Source organism: Rhinocladiella mackenziei (genome assembly GCF_000835555.1).
Source record: "Rhinocladiella mackenziei CBS 650.93 unplaced genomic scaffold supercont1.10, whole genome shotgun sequence".
Lineage (NCBI taxonomy): Eukaryota > Fungi > Ascomycota > Eurotiomycetes > Chaetothyriales > Herpotrichiellaceae > Rhinocladiella > Rhinocladiella mackenziei.
The window spans coordinates 46835-68422 of record NW_013550595.1 but is presented as its reverse complement, the minus strand read 5'-3'; the positions used below and the strand labels follow the sequence as shown (position 1 = coordinate 68422).

General features: G+C 49.8%; 7 protein-coding genes across 7 annotated transcripts; 4 read left to right on the top strand and 3 right to left on the bottom strand.

Annotated features, from left to right (window-relative positions):
- Window positions 1–629: 629 nt before the first annotated feature.
- On the top strand, window positions 630–1072 carry Z518_10702 (uncharacterized protein; the record flags this gene model as incomplete). The annotated part of the gene is made up of 2 exons (XM_013411533.1): window positions 630–747; window positions 810–1072. 2 exons carry the CDS (start codon window positions 630–632, stop codon window positions 1070–1072), a joined length of 381 nt encoding a protein of 126 aa, XP_013266987.1.
- A 334-nt stretch (window positions 1073–1406) lies between these two features.
- Window positions 1407–2205, bottom strand: Z518_10701 (uncharacterized protein; the record flags this gene model as incomplete). Its single annotated transcript, XM_013411532.1, has 4 exons — window positions 1407–1563; window positions 1649–1908; window positions 1959–1997; window positions 2053–2205. The coding sequence occupies 4 exons, from the start codon at window positions 2203–2205 to the stop codon at window positions 1407–1409; spliced, it is 609 nt and encodes a 202-aa protein (XP_013266986.1).
- Window positions 2206–6868: 4663 nt separating this feature from the next.
- Z518_10700 (uncharacterized protein) lies at window positions 6869–7253 on the top strand (the record flags this gene model as incomplete). Its single annotated transcript, XM_013411531.1, has 2 exons — window positions 6869–6987; window positions 7049–7253. 2 exons carry the CDS (start codon window positions 6869–6871, stop codon window positions 7251–7253), a joined length of 324 nt encoding a protein of 107 aa, XP_013266985.1.
- A 46-nt stretch (window positions 7254–7299) lies between these two features.
- Window positions 7300–7815, bottom strand: Z518_10699 (uncharacterized protein; the record flags this gene model as incomplete). Its single annotated transcript, XM_013411530.1, has 1 exon — window positions 7300–7815. The coding sequence occupies one exon, from the start codon at window positions 7813–7815 to the stop codon at window positions 7300–7302; it is 516 nt and encodes a 171-aa protein (XP_013266984.1).
- A 1704-nt stretch (window positions 7816–9519) lies between these two features.
- Window positions 9520–9828, top strand: Z518_10698 (uncharacterized protein; the record flags this gene model as incomplete). The annotated part of the gene is made up of 1 exon (XM_013411529.1): window positions 9520–9828. One exon carries the CDS (start codon window positions 9520–9522, stop codon window positions 9826–9828), a length of 309 nt encoding a protein of 102 aa, XP_013266983.1.
- A 2380-nt stretch (window positions 9829–12208) lies between these two features.
- Window positions 12209–13344, bottom strand: Z518_10697 (uncharacterized protein; the record flags this gene model as incomplete). Its single annotated transcript, XM_013411528.1, has 2 exons — window positions 12209–13158; window positions 13218–13344. The coding sequence occupies 2 exons, from the start codon at window positions 13342–13344 to the stop codon at window positions 12209–12211; spliced, it is 1077 nt and encodes a 358-aa protein (XP_013266982.1).
- Window positions 13345–18794: 5450 nt separating this feature from the next.
- Window positions 18795–19602, top strand: Z518_10696 (uncharacterized protein; the record flags this gene model as incomplete). The annotated part of the gene is made up of 3 exons (XM_013411527.1): window positions 18795–18905; window positions 18963–19178; window positions 19231–19602. 3 exons carry the CDS (start codon window positions 18795–18797, stop codon window positions 19600–19602), a joined length of 699 nt encoding a protein of 232 aa, XP_013266981.1.
- Between the last annotated feature and the right edge of the window lie 1986 nt (window positions 19603–21588).

Sequence of the window (21588 nt, the reverse complement as noted above, 5' to 3'; positions counted from 1 at the left end):
AACTGGGTGTTAGTTTTTCTGCTTCTGTATATTGGAAGCTTCTTGGAGGAGATGAAGGTACAAGAGACGAGCATACCGCGTATACGGGACTAGAGACAAGGAGAGTCCGTCAGTAAGAAGAGATTCAACAATGATTGGATGCCGCGCTGTGTTGACTGGCAGCTCTGTCCGTGTAGCTTATCGAGTCTAGGGTGCAGGTTGAAAGCATGGGGCAAACTGACCAGAGATCTGAAGACATCTTGACGGTGATTGCGGGTCTGTTTCGCCTTTTGTGACTTGTCAACTAGGTCGAAGAAGATCGAGGTGGTCTATGGGAGTGAGGGAGCTGGAGGAAGTGATGGAGACGGGCAGGACTGATGTTTCTGTTGCTGGAAGAGCTGGACATCCCAAGCTGATGAGGATCGAAGCCTTCAACCTGCACCTGGGACTTGGCAGTCAAATAGAGAAATTCTGCCGAGCTCCGCCTGAACTTGTCGATTTCGTCTCATAATTATTTTCGGAGCACACAGTCCAGTCACCAAGTTTCCTCCTCCAAGCAAAGGGCGAGCCAACGCAAGGAACCCTTTGCCTACACTCAGTTTGATACCCCAAAGTTACACCCTGTACCAACACATTTCCATTTCACAAAAATGGCCGATAATCCATCTGCAGCCTGGCCTGTCGCAGACGAAGCCTTGTCACAAAAAATCCTCGACCTCGTCCAAAGTGCGTCGCATTACCGTCAGTTGAAGAAAGGCGCCAACGAAAGTTCGCTTGTTTCCCCTACACCGTCTAGCTCCACGGAGGACGGAATACTGACTTTGCAACAGCGACAAAGACGCTGAATCGTGGCACGGCCGAACTCATCATCCTCGCTGCAGATACCTCACCACTTGCGATTCTCTTACACCTTCCCCTCTTGGCAGAAGATAAGAATTGCCCTTATGTGTATGTCCCATCGAAGACGGCTTTGGGACGCGCATGCGGCGTTTCTAGAGCAGTCATTGCTGCGAGCATTACCACCAACGAGTCGAGCGATTTGATGCCTCAGATCCGAGAACTGAAGAACCGAGTGGAGAGATTGATGATCTAAGGAAAGAATGGTGGTGGATCTTTGAGCTTCGAGCAACTGACGTGGAAGATGCTGGACCTGGTGTATTGGAAGACGAGTCATGTGCGATGGCACTCTAGCTTAGGTGCGCTTGTGACGAAGGACAGGAATGAGAAGAAAGCATCACACAAGCTCAATCAAGCTAGTATGACAGGTTCGTGAGGACACAGAGCATAGCAAGATTCATTGAAATTCATTGATCCAGCGTCCCGTCAACGTTTCGGTCATTTGCTCTTCACACCCTATTTACGAAATTATCCTCCTGAGGATTTCGCACATGTTTGGCGCCCGGAGAGCGACATAGGAGACTCCCTTTTTAAGGATATCGAGTAGCAGCCAGCTCTGTGCCATGTGGTGGTTGTACCTGTGGGGTCCATTCTTGGACATTCACAGTGGGAGCATTGAATTGGGTATCTTTGTGCTTGTTCACCATGTTGATGATAATCACCGCTGATGCAACCGCGAAAAGAACACTGAGAAGAACATGTCAGCAAGAAAGGGCTGCTTCCCCTTTTTCCCGCGCGAATCAGATACGAGAGGGTTTGAGACAAAACTTACAATTCCACAGCCCCAATTACGGCGCTCGCCTGGGTCATCCCCAGTGCAGGCTTATAGCCGTCCCAGTAACTTCCGATACCAAGCTCGTTGATCCACAGGCCCAATTTTCTGCTGTCGTCCGCCAGGAGGGCGAAAGTGACCAGCCACCAGAGGGTGCTAAGGAGCTCGAGCACCAGGACGATGATCATGGGCTTGAATTTGGCGGCAATCTTGGGGAGCACGAAGACGGCGATGGGGAGGTAGACGACAGTCCACGCGAACTGGTAATGGGTGAGGTCCAGTCAAGCTGGAAAAGGGACAGTCAACGAACAGCGAACCAAGCGAACCCAAAACCTGGATACGGATCAACCTGAACGATTGATCAGCCCTTTCATTTCAAGCATCAAGTTTTCTGGGAATCTTACCAAATATTGAACATCAACGCCACCGAGGAACTTCGACGCGGCGACTGCAGTCAAAATGAGGATCAAGAGGGCGAGGGCACCCTGGGCAATGCGGAGGAAGAGAAACCAGCCTGGCAAGGCTAGCCCACCAGGTTGATGGCCGTAGGAAGGCATTTTTCTCCGTGGGGTCTTGTTGCACGCAAAGAGAAGAACAGCTTTTGGATAAGCAATGAAAGGCGTGTGGAAGTTCAGAAACGAGTGTGCGCAATGAGCCGAGAAAACGGAGAGGAAGTACGAACAAGTTTGTGTGTGGTCCGGGTTGGTATACCGTCTATTAATGTTCCGCCTTTTGTGAGACACCCACTGAGGTCCCCTCCAATACCTGCGTTAGCCCACACATCTTGAATACGAAGAGAGGATTTGCGAACTGGTCCCAGGGGGTCATCTGTATCTGGTACCTTCGCAAACGGACCTGTCAAGAGCGCCACAGGAGGGGGCCAAGGGAGAGGGGACCGTATCACTGGACTCCTCGTGACTGGGCGGCTTCGTGAAAACTAAATTGAACAAAGTCTTGTCAAACGGTCGGGGCGCACGGTGAGACCAGGTTCTGCCGTATTGGAAATGTGAAAGCCTAGGAGCCTTTGGAACTCAAACAGGTAGTAACCCTGTTCAAGTTGTGTAGGGGGGGGCCGAGGTCGGTGTGGTGTGGTGTTGATTGAGCAATTTCAAGTCCCGCCGAGTCTATGCTCAGAAAAGAGCCAAGCAAGAGGGAGCTTTCATCCTGTACCCTGTGTCTGAAAAAGGATCGGATCTTCGCTGTAAGTAAAGGCGGAGAAGTCTGTTCAACCCGGGGCTTTGAAGCTGTAACTGGTGTGGTAGGAAGGCCATTTTAAGCCAATGGCAGAGCAGGAAGGGAGACACCTGGAATTTCCTCTGGCGCAAACTAAAAGCTCTCCAAAGACACCGTTTCGAAACTTTGTTTAGTTAGCATGGTTTCTGTCAGGCAACGGAACAGGTGAAGGCGCTGCTTATTTAGCAGCTCCAATGAGCGGGAAATATAAACTTACCGAAAGTTTTCGAAAGATCAAGTCAGCCTTGTGAGGCCAAGTGGGCCATTCTCGCTAAAGTATGGGGAGCTTTCTATGTTTCCACTTGAACTTTCTGAATTTTGGTATCCATAATTCAATGTCCGAATGGGGTGATGTCCATTCTCGTATATAGATATCTCGGCCTGATGGTGTGAAAGCTACCACATGGAGGATGTTGTAACTTGCTGAGGATGAATGAATTCCAGATATTTTCCTGACGGGTAGCTTCGAGCCGGAGAAAGAAGACGCTGACGAGATCGGTTTCCGGTTCCCGTACCTGTCACACTGGAAAATTAACTGCAAGGCTCCCGGCATAGCACCCTACTGTTGAACAAGATGCCCTGCCTTCTAAGTGCAACAAGGATTTATATTTATTATGCGTTCGACTGGCAAGCCTTCCGGACCGTTGACCTGTGCCCTCTCAGTCCAAAGGCATCTTGTGACTGCCGGTCGCAATGCAGCATGTCTTCTTCATACAGTTCTGATGCTTGATATGTTCAAAACCACGATGAGAAAGAATATCCATACCGTGGTCAGAAGTCGCCCCAAGAGGTCTTAGCAGCTGAATCTCTCACAACATTACATTACTCGAGAGAGCAGAGATGTTCTTCCATCAAGCAGATGCTCGACCGTGAAATTTGAACCCAATCAGCAACAGGACCGGGCACGTCGGCGCTAGCATAGCATTGATAATCATCACAATGCAACTTTCCCAAAAACCCAGGTTTTCAGAGATCTCTTGCATTAACGGGCGAGAGCCTATGGAGTCGTACCACGCATTGGTAACAGTGGCTGAATCATTTTATGCGTATCCTGTGCAGTTATTCCGTTGGTTTTGTCTTCCGTGCTCTTACGGCGATTTCCAAACCCTCATCGATACTGTGCCTCCTTTCCACTAACTACTCTCGATGATGGATCATGCCGATCCATTTTGTCGTTCTCCACAGCGTATGATCATCCCGTCGCGTTAGACACACCGAATCAATCCATCCCCACTGTCACACAACACCCACAAGGAAGAGGCGTACCTACCTGTTTTGTTGTCACAGGCCCAGAGCCCGCGTGGAGATCCTTGCGGTTTATATTCTCCCTGGTCTTGACCCGCTCTTCCTTACCACAACACGGCTTTCGAGTATCGAGTTGAGGGTGCTAGATCAACGTTAGATTGCAGAATATTGTAGGAATAAAGACGGTACATTAATGAAGAATTTGTTCCACGCTCCAGAAACATCAGTGTTGTATAACGGCTTACTCAGGTCCCCTTCACAGTAATTGTTTCCGGGACGAGACTCTTCCGTGCCGGTTCCTTGTCATATACGTTGATACTGAGCGGAATCCCCGACTGTGAAATGCGAATCGGGTGATCGGGGAGACGCAACTTTGCCCTTTTTAGAGGAGAAAGCGATTTCAGACAACCCAGGAGAATGAACCACCAGTTCGCTTTCAAGACTTGAAGACGAAGTGGAGCTGGCAGGAGGTAACTTTTATTGAGTGCTTGTCGTCCTGGCTGACAATGGAAGACGCTTGATGCTCGATATTTGACCTCGTCGTATTCATAGTCTCGCGTAGATTCTCCTCTTGCAATGCCCTGATGACTGAAAGCGGGCCTTCTTGATCGGTAAATGCTCCTTTGAGATGTGTAGCGCTCTCAGTATTGCTTGCATTCTGTAGGAAGTGGTGCTTTTCTCTAAAGTCAACTTGCGTGACCGAATATGCCTCCTCCTCATCAAAGTCCCCACGGAACGGTGTGCTTGTATAAATAGTGTTGGGACCTTTCAATGCCGTAAACACCCTCGGCACCGAGTTCTGATACCCTTTGAGAGCTTGTCGCCCATTCAGACGTACATCTGTATGATCACCAGCTGCGAACAGTGTTTCAGCCAGAAATATGGTGTTATCGAGGGCAGTCCTGTCAGTCTTGCCGAATAATCTTCTTCAATCCGAGAACTTCTCCACCAATGCACTAACTGCCCTTTTTCAATCCTTTTGCTGAAAATAAATATCAAAAGGTAGTTGTAGAACCTCAATTCTGACACCGCCGTGGCGAGAGCAAGCTTGCGTGGCTTCCGGCTTCGACGTGTGTAGTCGACCAAGACAATTCCGTAGGGGACGTTTAGCCGAAATCAGATCGCCCGGCTGAAGCACCTTTTGACCATGCTGAGAGCCGTCGTATAAGGAGAAGTCAGCCTGTTGTGATCCTTCAACAGTGTGGGAATGCGTCCGTTGCTGCAATGGTTCACTTTCTCTTTTGTGGGAGCAGCAAGCCAATATCCAAAGAGGCAGGGGTTGACGCAATGTCACCTCTACGGTAATTGTGGTTGATGCGGAGGAAATCAGGTCTGCAGATGGACCGTGGCCACCATGATTCCCATGTCTCCCAACTGGGCTTGATGTGTTGCTATTCACCGCCAAATTCACCAGGGAAGCTATCCTGATACTGAGACCAAAGGCAAATGTTCGAATGGCCTGACGGATATCTTGAAAGTTTGGCGGTATTTGATCTGTAGAGCCCTAGAGAATTATCTTATTCCGGCTGGGCACTTAGCAACCAAACGCCAGTATCAGCCCCGGAGAGACTTACTAGACCATGGTTTGCATGGATAGCGATAACGCGTCCTTGTATGCCTGAATTGATTACGAAACACGTTGATTTGTTCCGAGGGTGACTTCAGTCTTCGATACCGGTGTGCTGCATTAAGAACAGAAAGTCTGAAATCGGATAAGTGCATTCCCACCCACGTCAAGGTAAAGTGATCAAAATCTTGTCGCGTTTTCTTGCGGGCTAATTTGGCAGTTGGTCCAAGATATCGATCATTGCGTGGAGTACCGTTTCGAATTGAGCAATGTCAGTTAATAACCCATCTCAGGTAGCGCTTGTAGTCCGCACCATGATGGAACGACTTGACCCTAGCGGCCAAGTAGGCGCAATTTGCTCAAAGTCTCGTAACGCCATTGATGATACTTAGAGGATCGTCATGTCAAGTCCAGACCGTGATTGAAGCTGCCCTTTATTGAATGATGAGGCTCAGCCGGACTCAATTCAGTCCGGAGACCATGAGAGCAGCCGCTGGCGGAACAAATGAGATGAGCATGCACTCCGGTGTGAAAGCGAAACGCGGCCTTGCGAGGGGCAATTGGTTCAGCAGAGGGATCAGATTGCACTTGGTCGCATTGTGGTTAGGCTGGAAGATTCCAAGAAGACAGAAAATGTACTCTGTATGCCGCCGGAGACGCTTGTAACCACACCGCATCGAGCCTGCTCGATACCACGACCAGTCGTTGTATTCGGAAATCTTCTCATAGCGCTTCGCCTTACTATCTGAATCGTAGGCAGCCATGAAAACAGCGTCAACCTTGATGTGAGCATGGTGCCTGGAAGGGATAAATGTTAGGGGAGGTAGCCCTGTACACTGCAGTTGGAATTTACATATCTGGCCCACATGAGGACCGAGGCTGAAAACACCTTTGACGCACCTTATTATTCCAAGCTTGTGGATTCGTCCCATCGAGAACGAAATTAAACAAGGGGCTGAACCCGGGGCGGCTGCCTCCGGAGGGCCCCTGTTTCAAAAGCTTCCCCGTTTGTCATGGTGCCCGTTGATGCTTCCTTCGTTTATTAAGGGCCACTCTTCTTTTCCACAAGAAACAATCGAAAGGTTGTGATTCACAGCTTGAAAGAAATATTCCATCACCATTTTTCCACGTGTTTCCCTGAGCCCGAAGTTAGATAGACAGTGCAAACACCGACGATGTTTACAGTCATGTGGAAGAGAGAAGAATGCAAGAATCCAGATCCCTCTGTGGACATTTGCGAGAAATACGTCACCCCATTTCAGACAACCGGTATACCAATTATTATCGGCTTGAGGTGAGTTGGATAAGTCTTCGGCCTCGGCTACTCGGATTGGTTATATTGATGATTATGCTAGCCTCTTCTTGGTCTTGTCCATCGTCCTGTTTGTCATCGTCAGAAGAAACCGAAAACGACAGCACGCTCAGGAAGCCGAGAAGCATCGACAAATCGATGATGATATTGAGTTGGAATTTACCGCACCTCCAGAGAGTCGAGGGCACAAGGAACAACGCCGCTCCCCAGACATAGAGAACCCATTCGAGCCACCACCGAAGTATTAGCAACTGTCAACGGGGGTATTTGCATAGACAAATGTTGAAGCCATTCCTAGCTAGCTTTCGACTTTTCAATCTCACGAATAATATCCTTCTCAATGCTCTCCGGCTTGGTCACGCTTCCCCACCGGTGGACAACCTTTCCATCGCGATCGATCAAGAACTTCTCGAAATTCCACTTGATCCTCTTCAGTCCCAGCAAGCCTGGCTTCTCGGCCTTCATCCATTCAAACACCGGTTCCGCTTTGTCACCGTTCACATTGGTCTTGCCCAGCACTGGAAATGTCACACCATAATTTACTTGGCAAAACTCTTGAATCTGGTCATTTGAACCTGGATCCTGTCCGCCGAATTGGTTGCAGGGGAATCCAATGATGACAAACTGATCTGGGTATTTCTCCGACATCTTCTTCCACAGCTGCTCCAGCCCGGCGAATTGAGGAGTGAAGCCACATTTCGACGCAGTGTTGACGGCCAAGACGACTTTGCCTTTGTGCTGGGATAGGGGATATTCTTGATCGCGCTTATCTTTGGGAGTGAAATCGAAGAACGTGGTCGCAGAAGCCATCGTGGACGAGGGCGCAGGTGGACGAGGGGAAGATTGAGAATGGACGATGCTTGAAAGCGATAATGCAGCGAGAGCTACAGATGCCGACGTGAGTACACGGTTCAAAAAGCAACGAAGATTTTGGAACAACTCTGGCGCAAGGGGGGAGATTTAAACCCAAGGGTTATTTGGAATGCGGAACGGGAGCCTTGCACCAAAGAGTTGCGTGATATGCTAGAATTAGGCAAGTCGGTCAGATGGTCTGTCCTTGTAGAGGCAAAGAGTCTTGAATCGAGCAAAGATGGGGTTCGTCCAGGGTGTATCATCCGAGGCATGTGTCGTCGCATTCGGGGATCAATGGAAGGTGATGCAATCGTGCGGCACTTTGACAAAGGGAATACGAATTTCAAAATCTCACATGGGATCCAGCTCCATTTTCGGAGGGAAGAATTTCCGGAATCACGTGTGCATGATCACATGATATGCATAAATTTACATGCTCAAGTCACATGACATGTTCACGTGCGCTGTCTCTATCGGTCCGAATTGTACGTCACACTCGACTCTCACGAGCACACACTTCCATAAAACCCTCCTTCGCCACCCACGCTCAAATCTACCACTTGAGCCTCACCTCGTCAACTAACTTTTCCGAGAAATCTGGCGCCCACAGACTCTGATTGGACCGGAATTTCCCAAAGCTCTCGCTCGCTCAAACTCTCCCTCACTAATTCGACCCTTGACAATGGTACGGCTGGGCTCTGAGCTGGAATGCGGGGTTATTATGCTCTGGGAAGGCATGAATCTGGCGACCTCGAACGGTTCTCGAGGGTTTGACTTGACGAGGGAACAGTTGTGCAATGAAGGTATTGTTTAGCGACGAGGTGAGTTTCAGCGACGTATATCTGCGAGTCCTTCGCATCGAGAAAACATACCTGTCTCTCTTCTATCCCTCGGACCAAACGGACAATTTCAGTCTTTTCTCTTTGAGAAAGAATTCACCAGCCGGTTTAACCAAGCGAATCCAATCCGTTGAGCCTCCATTTTCTGGTACTACTTACTCAGCCTGAAAGCGATTACATATTCCACCGCCCCTCTATCGCACAGCGAACACAAGGCAGAGCTCTCATCTCTCGAGCTCCGGAATCTGCGTCACCCTACATCGCGTGGTCACACTACAGTCTAGTCAGGTTTCATTGCCGTATTTCGACGACAACGTAGGGTTCTTTTTCTTGACCCACTACGAATATCACTACGCACCCACAAGCCAACTCTTCCCAATCCAAACTCCCACACCGAATAGGGAACAGAGGCCAGTACGGAGAACAGTACCAGAGTGTACAATATTTCCAGGACACTATCCTTACTCACCACCCTCACACGCGAATCGGAGGTACCCACTGGCGACAAGGGGTCCCATCTACTCCTACGGCCCATCCACTGCGTCTTTTCTCAATTGCACCTAACGTTTAACAAACAATAGGCTTACCCAATCCAACACCGCTCCACCACCCCCACAAAACCGGAACCCTCTTCAATCCATTCCACCAACAAAGAAAACGCCACATTTCTTTTCCTCCTCAACTCTTCTTCACTATGTCCGGCGCGTTCACCATGCCCCACGCCCTAACAGGCGGAGCTGGCTACTAGGCGAATCCGACGTACGACGAATTCCTGCGCAAGCACAGCGGGTTTTACCGGCGACACAGCGCAGCATCGAACGCGATGGGGAACGACCGACGGGCGTTACATGCAGCATCGGACGAGCACGACGCCGCGGCAGCGGCACCACAGGCCGTCGAGAATGTTTCAGCCGATAATGCTCATCGACGTGGCTCCGTCACTGTGGCAGAAGGTGGTGCCGCAACGGCGAACTCGCGCAAGGGCAGTGTCGCGGTGGCCAGCAACGTGACTAGGAAAGACAGCATCTTTGGTCTCGAAGCCACCGGCGGCCAGAGGATGAGCGAAGAGCGCAGGCCAAGTGCCTCTCTTGCCAGCGACTTGTATCATAAAATGAAGGGTGATCGCAAGTAAGTGAAGCGCTCCAGGAAGAGGCTTTGATACTAGATGTAGTAAGAGCATACCGTGGGCGAGATGGCGAAGCAAGATCAGGAGCAAGACAATAATAGGCTCAGCTTCTAGAGGATCCTCGGAAGAATTACCGGTCACCAATCTCGTCAAGGTCTCCTCGTTATTTTTTGATACCAATTTCTAGCTGCTTTGAATTCAATATTCACCTCTACGAACATCCCGTTGATCTAGTAAATGTTTGAACCACAACTAAATCTTTGTGATTTCTCCCACTGTTTCCGACAATCATTGATCCAACCTCCTCCTATGCAGCGTTTTCGATCCGGGAATTCTTTTATCCTTGCCTGTTCCACAGCTCTCCTCACGACAGAGATCCTCATGCTTCATAGCTTTGAGGGTTAGTGTGACCACCCAGTCGGCACCGCGCATCACGTAAAAGACCTTTCGGGCCTCTATGTTAGTATTAGACTGCCAGCTCGTACCGTTGGTAAGCACCATTAGGTAACAGTGGCCATTTGTCTTTTCTACAATATATTTTTTATATCCTGCCCGAACAGGAAACGAATACATTCCCTTTTTGTAAACAATTTAGTTCCCCTATAGCTCGTCATTCATACCCTGCATCCGGACTAAGTGCCTATAGTAGTCTCGGGCAGTATGTAGGCCACACATTTCGTCACCGGCGTTTGTGATAGTGCTTCGCGTTTCTCAGCATGTACTGCCGGGGGGGGGGGGGAAGAGGTATCTGCATGCTTATGTTTTGAACCACTCAAAGGGGTTATCGGATCCCGGATATCGGGATTTGGCCGCTGAACTTTACAAAGTCGACCATGCTCTAGTGGGTCTGAAGAATGTAAGTTTGGATGCATTTGTTTGTGGATTCGCACTGCAGATCCTCAAGTCGCCTTACCTGTGGGTTAGGGGCGACGACTTTCTCTTCTCTTCTCTCTCTGCACTTAGGCGTTTGATGAAAGGCAGGTGATCTCGTTTCGAGGCTTCGGAAACTAAACCAGTCGCACAAGGAAATGACTTTGAGAAAGTCCAACGCCAATTCTCCATGGGTCAGCCGCATGATCAGGGAATACAGGACCATTTTCTCAAAAGGGGGAAGGAGAATAGGCGAGGAGACCAACAATACTCATTTCTCATTCGAGTTGTTTAAATGAATCATGTTGATTTTGGTAGTACGGTCCATGGAGGCATCGGAGGAGATCCACCTAGGCTTTCGCACCATGGAGTAGAAACTGGAAGGAGGTTGCAGACACGGTTTCGATGACGAAGCGATATCGATTCATTCGGGCCATGAGACGATGCAACCTATTTGGTGTGAACTTCGCTCTTGCTCCGGCGTGAGCTAGCCTTGCTTACCTGCTAGACCCCTCAAAACTTTCCCATCTGATGTCGCTTGATAAGACTATGGCACTGTCTCCATTGGAAGCGAACCAGAAGGCTGCTGGGAGCCGTGGGACATGATCGGGTCAGAAGTTGAGATTGTCTGGTCTGTGACTTCCAGACATAAACGTACAGAGTCATGAGAGCAAATAACACGAGGAAAGAAAGAACGTGGATTGAATCTGGTATGAATATTCGATCCCATTACTTATGCCATGGAACTACAAGACTCCTGACAAGATGCATGAAAACAAGTGAAATACAGCAAGACCAAAAGCACGAACATGCGGCCGTTGTGTCTTTGCTTACGATCATGGATCGTTTGGGCCTCACACCTCCCATGAAATCTCATTTCCACCGGTTGGATTTTCTGGTTCCACACCATCCCGTTGCCTGTCCACTCTCCTCTCCTTCGAAAATTTGCCAGTCAATGGCTTGACAAACGAACAGAACAAAGTATTATGTCCTCCATCATCTTTGCGAGACAGGTCAATCAATCACCCACAATTGCCGAGAAGGAGATATGTACAGCGAGGAATTTTTTTTGTGCGGCTTGTCCCAACATCGAGCGAAGCAGGTCGAATTTCTTGCTTCGTCTATCATCAACTTTCTTTTTTTTTTTTTTAAAAAAAAAAAAAAAAAAAATAAGAGATGGTTTCTCTCCCCTTCATCTCTGATCGATCGTCTCTCATTTCCTGGAAATGAAGCAAACAAGCGCGCATGTCCGCCCAAAACGTACACCATTTTCGCCGACGCTGACTAAATGAATCGGAAGGATCGATTTCCAGTCCTTATTCCTTCTGGATAAATGGTTGAGTCGCGAAAGAATCCCAAGTAAGACCTCATCACTTTTGGGGAAGGGCAGGGGCTGCATCCTGGAAACTCGTCACGATCTCATTTTGTTGGTTGGATTCGAATCAATCAATCATGCCACCTATGTGGAAGAGCAGATGGAAAAGTAAAACTGGGAAAGCTTTTTGTTTCGGTGTCATTACAAAACAAGTCGTTGAAGATTCTTCTGGATCAAGATGTCCTGGACATCTTCCATGGTCGCCTTGAGAAGATTAGTGTCCGTGGCGTTGGTGAAATGGATGTAAATTTCTCGGTCACTGTTTCGGTTGATGGATCGGAAGCGATTCGCAAAGAATTGCTTGGACGCTTCTTCGTCACCATCCTTGCCGGTATAATCCGGAAAGTGCGTGGACAGAGGAGAAATAGGGAGTTTCTCTCGGAATAGATCGATTTTGTTGAGGAACAAGATGATTGGCTTGTCTTTGAACCATTCTCCGTTGACCAATGATTCAAAGAGCATCAGAGCCTCGTGCATCTGGTTGGCATTGACGTCCTCAACGAGGCACTGATCATACCCCGACAGAGCAGCCATGAAAAGCAGACACTGAACGCCCTCGAAGCAGTGGATCCATTTCTTTCGTTCTGACCTTTGTCCTCCAACATCCATCATGCGGAAAGTCAGATCGCGAAGTTCAAACACCGTTTCCGTGATGCCGGTCGTCCGTAGTCGAGCGTGGAGCATATCTTGGTCATTGGGGATCCAGCTAGGTTCAAACATGCGCTCGATGTTCTGGAAATAAAAGTTGAGGTTGTCGTGGAGGGCAAACTCATGGCCTTTGGCAACCGCTTTCTGTACACCTGCGTCCTTCCACAACGTGATCATAGATTCTTTGACTCTCTTGTCTCGGAAGGCTTCATGCGCATCGACATCGGCTTCGACGTTTTCGAGGAACTCGGCATGGGCTTCATTGGCTTCATCTTCAAAGTCGATCTTTTCATCCTGCATGATCTCGTACAGGACGCGGAATGCGACGACGACATTGGAGTAGATGACGGCTCTGACTTGTACTCTTTCGTCATCTTGGAAACCGCTCGAGTGAATGATGCGCATTTGTTTGATGATGGTAGATTTACCCGACTCGCCGGCACCTGGTGTCACGATTAGCACCGATGGTCATGCCCGAGTGGCGCGACGCGCAGTCGCATACCCAGCAGGAGAATTTTGACGGTTCGAGCCTCCACCTTTCTATCATGGCGCAACTGGCGCTCAATCTTTGCATTTTGTTGTGATGCCTCCTTTTCGCGAGGATCTATCTTAGACCCTGTGCACCCCATCTTGGATGTGATCCTGGAGCTAGCACGAGATCGAAAGGATACAGACGTGACTGGATATTTCGAATCAACGCGGTCTCATTCTCAAGCCGGAAGCGCAGTATGGTGTGATGGTAGCTGATGCTGAAGGTTTATTGATGCTGGGAAGTGAATTGAGCAAAGCTGTTGACGGGGAGTTAGATCGCCCGATGGCGGACGGAATCTGGTGGAAATTTCCAATTAGAGAGCTGTGGATGTCGTTTAGCTTTTGGGCTCGTGGACGAGCTCGAAAAGCATGTCGGCACTCACTTGGTCAGGAGCAACTCTCTTCACTCTCACTCACGATGAATTCGAGGATGCGTCGACGCGGCGACCGTTTTGTGTCTGGCTTACCCTTGACGGAAGGCGAAGCAGGCACACACCAATGTACGGAGCAGTTATGGACGGGGACAGACTGCCTTAGCAGAAGGGTTGTGCAGAGTATGGGCCGTGAAGGTCAGTGCGGGTCAAGTGAAAAGTGGAGTGGGATAAGGGCAAAAGTTCGAAGCCTAAAAAGCTTCGAAGCCCCCCAAAGAGCGTCTCTGCTCCTCTACAGACCGCCACCATAGAAACAAGTTGGAGCTTCGAGGTGCCCTTGGGCCCTTGATTTGACCGGGGAGATCGGACCCCAGGTTAATTCAGCGCATTCAGCACGGGCAGTTCTTCAGCCAAGTCTGGGAACAGAACGATATGGACGAATGAGACGATGGCAGGACTTTGATAAGCCTGGAGGTGGAGATCGCTAATTCCCAGGGGGCTGTGTTTCCGTAAGGCTAGGGAATTAAGGGATTAGGGAGAGGACCTCGAGGTCATGATGTGCCCACTTAAATCATCTGTTTTCCACATTGCTCCCTATGATGTTAGACCTGGACATGGTGCTGGTAGTGCACCGGATCAAAGTACGTCAAAGGAGCCCTTCAGGGGCATGCAATTTATTCGAGATTGAAGACTGAAGATTCCACGGAGGCCGTATTCCGTTCCTAGTGATATACAGCTGCATTTTCCGTACCGTGGCATGCATGCCATGGTAGTAGTTCAACAGCAGACGGTCGGGGATTTGGCAATGAAGCGCCCCCCTCGTCGCCTCAAATAAAGTTGACCTGGGCACGCGATTCAGAAACGCCGGCGTCACCATTCAAGGCCCCTTGACTGAGACAGAGAATCCTCCGGGTCACTGATATCCTGTTGAAGCAGAGAATAAACCATAGGATTCGGTCGAGATACGTACGTGCTTGATATGTGGATCTGCTTGCTCCGTCAAGAGTGTTCTTATACCATTCTTCCATGTTTCTCTTTATTCAGATGCGCCGGTCAGTGATCAATCCTACGAAAGTCACGCAGGAGGCCTGCAGGTACCTCACCCCTTAAGCTCGTCTTGCGGCGTGAAACTTTGGGGTCTCCTATTCTTTTCTCCTAGGCCACACATTGTTATTCCAGCTCCCCATGCAAATCTTTGGGTGCAATCTCTAGGGTCCGGGGAATCATCGCTCTGAATTAGGAGGCGTCCTCTGGCAAAGAAGATGTAGGACCATGAGCATTGGAAAGCCTAAATCGCCGTAACTGCCAAAGGAGTTCCAGCGGCACCCCGATCATCTGACGCAGAGAGGCAAAGCTGCCACATGGTTTGCAAGGTTCAGCCCGAGGTCCACGTTCAGGGCCAACCGCAGTGGAATAATCGAGGTTTCAAGAGCCAAGGCTGCGGTCTACCCCGCCAAACTTGAACTTGAAGCGCAGAACAGGAAAAAGTGTGCAACGCATCCGACGCGACACATATGGCAACATATCTCAACAGGGTTTTCGCGTTCCGGTGATCTGGTTTGCAAATCCACTCACTTCTGTTCTTGCAGCCCTCTGTACTGACTCGAGTTTAGATTCCTATTTAGGAGAACACTAGTACCACGACGACCTTTCGGGTCCTGTGCCTTACAAACCACTTCCGCCCTCAGCCTTTTTGCCTTCCGCCTTCCGCTTTGAATGCTCTTCTGTCTCTCATTACCATGAAGCATTGTTTTGGACAACGGCCAGGAAAATGAATAGCATCACCTGACACCTCAATAAATTTTTGGTACGGTCTCATTGGTCACCCTGCCGACTCCCATCATGAGATGCTACGACATAAACAATCACCCCCGCAGCTTTTCCCACAACGCAGGCGGAGCAATTAGAAAGTCTATTATTGTCATGTCTGATTCAGCGAACCTGAGATCTGGTGATCTTGAACCGCTAGACGGAGATGCCTTCCGCTCCCCGCTCCCACTGGTGTCCCTCTGACATAACATTTGCTTGCATTCTTCCGGGGCCCCAGCTAATGTGATGCCCCTGCGGCCTCTGGTACAAAACATATAGAAATGTGGCGACTGACAACATGGAGTCAACTCGAAAGCTTAACATATCGAAGCTCATGTGTGTGAGAAGACATCTACCCTTTGGATTTACTGATACAATCTAGAGAGTATGGTACTTTGTCTACATCGAGTATCCACTTTCACTACAGGAAGCTAACCAGCTTGACGGGTCATGTTATGCGTGGCTAGATGTTTCGTGTAAGGAATTGGTGAGCATACTGTAAGAACATTGGAACAGAATTGATACCTACGCAACGTAGGGTTCATTGTTTAATACGAGGGCATCGCATTCAACCAATACTATAGGAAGCGAATTGTGTTAGAAGATCTCGTGTTCTTAGTGCATGGCGCTTCCGTCGTTATGAGGATTTTACTTGCTCTGTCGGCGAGTGCCCGTGGCTTCGGAAATAGGATGACCTCCAAAAAGTGTTTGGACAGGTTACCTAACAAACTTGTCCTGCCTCGAACAGGGAAACGTCGCTTAACTCAACTGTTTAGGACGAATATGCCGATCACTTCGCCCGTGATTGCGAAGTCTTCGCGAGGTGATACTGGAGTCACATCGGCGGATTCTCGAGACCCTGAACTCGGGGTCTTTTCCAGATAGTATCCTGTTGGATATCCTACTGCACATAGTACATTAGGGACCCTCAACACAACGTGCTGTTTTCCAATGAGTAGTAGGACATTCGACTAAGTAGTGCGCGATGACTGATAGCAGCTCTTCCGGATCGTCGAAGTCACTGACTTCCTTGGCTCTTGGAAGGCCCTGCTCTTCTAAGTCATCACCAATAGAGATCAACGAGGGAGCTCAGCAAAGAAACCTTTTTCCCTCCCTCCTTACTAAAAAGCCATCACATACATCTCGTCCGGGGAGGGATTCTGGCAGTTCCACATAGGGTTAGCAGACGGATGTTCGCGCAGCCGGCACCCCAGTCGAAGCAAAGTCCGAGAGAGTTTCCTGGAAGGACATACCAAGCCAGAAGATGCCAGTTGAAGTTAATGAGGTCATTCAGTGTTGGCGAGGAGTAGGGTATCGATCAACCCACATGAGAAGATGTCGAGGCGTGGCTACTCGGTATGTCCTCTGTCATTTCTCTGCACAAATAACTCTTGGTAGGCTGGGCATGCTCGGTTAGGACAGGAACCGAAAGACAGAAAGCGAGGGCCCCGGCGTCGCCCCGATATTGGCATGAAGTTTTGCCGGGACATATACCCATTTGGGAATATGTCTTTCTTGGCCATCGCAGGATAGAAATCTCAGCTCTGGACGTGGGCGAGCGCATGACCGTCGGGGTTTAGAAGACAACTTCAATCCCTGTCGGACAGCATGCCAGCAGGCCCATAGATCAGGGCTGATTGGGCAAACCGTTTACCCAGATTCGCGATCGACCAAGTTTGATCCCCCGAAGACGAACAGGAGGCTCATATACCCACTACGCTGAAAGTGGAAGGTGGCCTCTCAACACCCATGTCTCCAAGACGCGTGGCAGAATGGATGCCGGATGGGAACGAACTTTAAAAACGCCACAAACTTCCGAATAAGGAAAGTGCCCCAGGACTAACTTTGAGAGGGTCACGATCACCTAACGAGCCAGTCGGCACCCATGCATACGAGGTCCTATACATGGGGCCTAAACACAAGATCCGTCCAGGCGCCTGGGATTTCGAGGCGGGCGTGAGCAGCATTGAACGACAAACCCATGAACAAACGCTTGAGTCGCCAAGTTGTATCGGTCAGCAGAAAATGTATTACATGAGCAAGCATCTGCTGGAAAGCCGGGGTTGTGAAAGGTGCGTTAGGCAGTCCAAGTTGGTTTCTGCCCTGTGACAGCTCTTGCTGGCATTGATAATGCCGTCGCTGCTGTTGCTGGACAAAAACCTCAGATCACTGCATCAAACGAACGGCCCAAGAGAATTCCCTTCCTGAAATGACTTGGCCCGAGTAAGGCTAGTCGAATCGTCTGATAGAGAGGGATGGGGGTGCCTGAGTTTCCGAGAACCGCGGGACTCCCGTCTAGGAGAAGAACCTGCACTACAGATAGGATGCTCCGGTTGTCGGTTCGATAGACTCTGAGGATACTATACCTGGCAGTATTTCGCTTTGGAGATCGCTTCATGTCCGTAAGGATATTCTGTGAGGGACGGAGTACCATTACTTTGGGTTGTAGGTTCCAGGAAGTATCTGGGCGGTTGAATGAGATAATTCATAACTTGCGGCATGGGTGCAGTAACCTGTGAAGGCCCTGGTCACCGGCGGCAGAGAAAGGAAGATTACCTATTTGGGCAGGCGCCCTAGCACCTATTGGAGAATTTTTGCAGGTCACCTTCTAGAGGATCCCAACTACTTTGGGCAAGTCCCCGAAGCCCTACAGTCACAGCGTGGTTGCGTCTAACCTCCCAACGGCTCATAATACCGCCTTCAAGCAAGCTTGTGTCGTTCCATTTTCTTTGTCTTCTCGTAACACGTCCAATCAGATCCCTCGGCCCCCGCGTTCGTTGACAACGACAGGCTCAGAAGCCTCCACCATCCCCCAAGCCACTCCGGTGGTTCTCTCCGGCGTTGCTGACTGCATTCCATTGCTTCCAACCTGCTTCCAAAACTCCTGGGTTTCTACGTCCTCCCCAGACCTCTTCTGGTAGTGGGCAGGGCATGCCCGACTGGTCGGACCGGCGCCTGGGGCGTTCAACCCAGCAGGGATCTGACCCTGCTCGTATATTTTCCCGTCGGTCAACCATGCTGCCAGCAAGGCCCTGTTGCGATCATTCAAAGGTGGTGGGCGAACGACACTGCTGTGACAATGGCAGAACAATGATCCTCGTTCTGCTGCACTAGCGCCGTCGGCCCTGGATAGCCGCAATCAGATTCCCGGGGGGAATTATATCTTTACCATCCTCCAACAACTGACCACGGACTTCCGCCGCATCTGACATTGATGATAATATACAAAACCACATCCCGACCGTTGTTTCCTGCCTTACTCGACGCTTACTCAAGTTCCAGATCTCGTTTACACTCAAGACGAAGATAAAGGACTTTGATATTCCACCTTGAGTTGGATGACGTCGCTCTGGGGAAGTAATATCAACATGGACTTTGGATTCGTGAGCTCGCCTTCACAGTCTCCAAGTCAATCCCTCTTCGCCGTGGGGCAATACTTTGACAGCACCTCTGAAAGCTCTAGTCCCAACTCGCCCCATGTCAGTATAGCTTTCCTGAGTGCTGAAAAGCCGTTGACCTGACCTGTCGCCTCTCAGATGAGTCAAATCATGTTCAACAATGCGCCCATGCAATATGACATGTTCCAGTATGGCGCCACCCCATCCTCCTTCTATCCTCCCGCCCAGAGCACCAAAATCCCCGTCGAATACAACAACACAGCTTCTCTCGACCAGACCGATCGGAGGAGACGACGCTCCGGTAGCACTTCGGCTCCAGCCAAGGACAAGGAAACCATTCCCAACATGCATTTGGTGGGTGACCTCGCATCCGGACCGTTCGGCATAGCACTGACACTCGTAGCAGAGACGGCGTGCACAGAATCGGGCTTCTCAGAGAGCATTTCGAGAGCGAAAAGAGAAACACGTCAAGGGTCTCGAGCATCAACTTGAGGACCTCCACGAGAAGCATCAAGATCTGCTTCAATCTTACACTCGACAAGCCGATGAAGTGACGAAACTGAATAACAGAATTGCTGAACTCACTGCTGAGTTGACTGCGCTACGGTCATGTCAGGATCAATCCTTCAGCGAGATGCTGATGCCCGACAAATTCGACAAATTCGACGCCTTCTCGGCACACGACATGCTCTACAACGGGCCTGACTGCTATTTCGACAAGAACGCAGTTGACCTCAACTCCGAGTTTGCTTTACACTCGTTTGAGGATTCATTGTAGCATATTTCACTGGGCATGGGTTTGCATTTTTTATTTTGACTACATGGTGTCGGGAGACGGGGGTGAGATACCAACCTTCACAGGCGGCTATATTTTTCTTCCCCATTGGATTTGTTGTCGATGCACTTGAGCGAGAGCGCGCACTGCGCAGGACTGAATGGGCTCCTAGTTTTCAGGCTATTAGCTTTTTTTAAACGTGTGATACGCTAAGTCTCCCCTGGGAAAAAGAAAGGGCTAGGAAAGACTTTCTGCTTTGGAATGAGCCGGTTTACTACAAAAAGCCCACTTTGGAATCTAGGATATTTAAATATCAGAAATTAGGTACATCAGAGCACGGCAAAATTCGTCTAGGTATCAAAGAGCATCTCTTGTCGGCCGAAAAGTCCATCGACATCATCCTGCATGTAGGAGAGGCATTATTAGTCTAGTGTACCCGCAGAATAAGAAGCGTCAAACAAAGTGGGCCCCGGGGCCGAGTTTTCCGACCGAAGTGGGGGTGGGTATTGAGACAGATTTCTCCCAACAGCAGAGGGCAGTCGGAGAGCACGGATTAGATTCTATTCTCAGAATCATTGCCGATAGAGAATAGCAAAGCAGGTAAAAGCAGGCTGGTTTACTCGGGTCTTTTGATGCAAGGAATATTTCCCCAGGTCGAGGACCACATATAGTGTACACAACAGGGTGATTTCGGCCTTCCGTCGTGTTTGGACTCCAACCATAAGTCTTACCAGTTGTCTAGGCTCGAGTCTCGTTTCCTGGGTTTCAAGACAAGCCGGCAATATTGCACTTGTAAACGACGCGGAAATATTCTGAGCGGACAAGATCTCCCGACTTTAACTCAATCACAATTCCCGCCTTGCGTCCTCCGCTCATTGCCCTGTTTAGGAACTCCCGCGCTCATTTTGACTTCAACGGCGCTAGCGGGGGAAAACGGTAAGATGAATGCACAACCGGAAGGCTGTGACAGCGGCCAGTGGTTGGTCTGGCAATTGATCTTGCTCGTCCAACACTTTGTGCAGGTGTGCCTTACTTAGGCCGGAGCATCTTTGCATCTGGCGATACTTCCCGTCTGCGGGAGCCTTATAGTGCTGCTCATAGCACGGTACAGATACTTACTGTACTATAGAACTTTCTCCATCTCTCATCTCTTGCTATCTACTCTGACAACTTGACAACTTGTGAGCCAGTGCTGAGCGGCTATTAGAAAGATGAACCCGGGTGAGAGTTGGTCTCGACGGGCATGGTCCTGTGCCCGGAGAGTTCTCCAAGCAAGCTCGAGGATAACCCTAGACCACACGTGGCCGAAAGGTGCGACAATTGTCGACAATCACACCCGTCATCCCTTTCAGACCAATGGGAGTTGAGATACATCCTCCCTGAGAAATTCATGCGCTTCGGACGTACCAGTCTGGTGGCCCTACTGGCAGGCAGCTAGGATTGGGCGCCCTCCTTCAGGTAGAACTAATGCTCCCGCTCACGCCAAGCCCCGTCGAGATCAGTCAGCTTGCATCCGCAGAGCCCTCTTGGACATGCCAGTACGAGACACAACTCACTCTGGCCCGTTGCCTTGGGGTCCTGCGTTCAGCCTGTCGAATTGGGCCTGTTGTGATTTCATTGGTGACTACTCGACAATGTCGCATCACTAAGGAAACCCAGCTCAAGGTGGTATTGGTTCCCTGTCCTTTGGTTGCCTTGAGATATTGTTTTATATGTTAAAACCGCAACTGATCTGCAAGCCCCAATGCCTGGATGGCATGATTCACATTCTCGTTTCTCTGTAGCGTCTGGCGCTCATCGCCGCCTACGCTGAGAAGACACAAATGCTATGGTCCTTTTCCGGACGCACACGAACCCTCTAAAATTCATGGCGTTGGCCATTTCCCCCTACGAGATAACGACGTGGGCTGAGAAGGGGTTGAGTGATGATTCATGCTACGTGCAAACCATTGGCATGACTCCATCGGTCTCGATTCACGGCAAGATGCA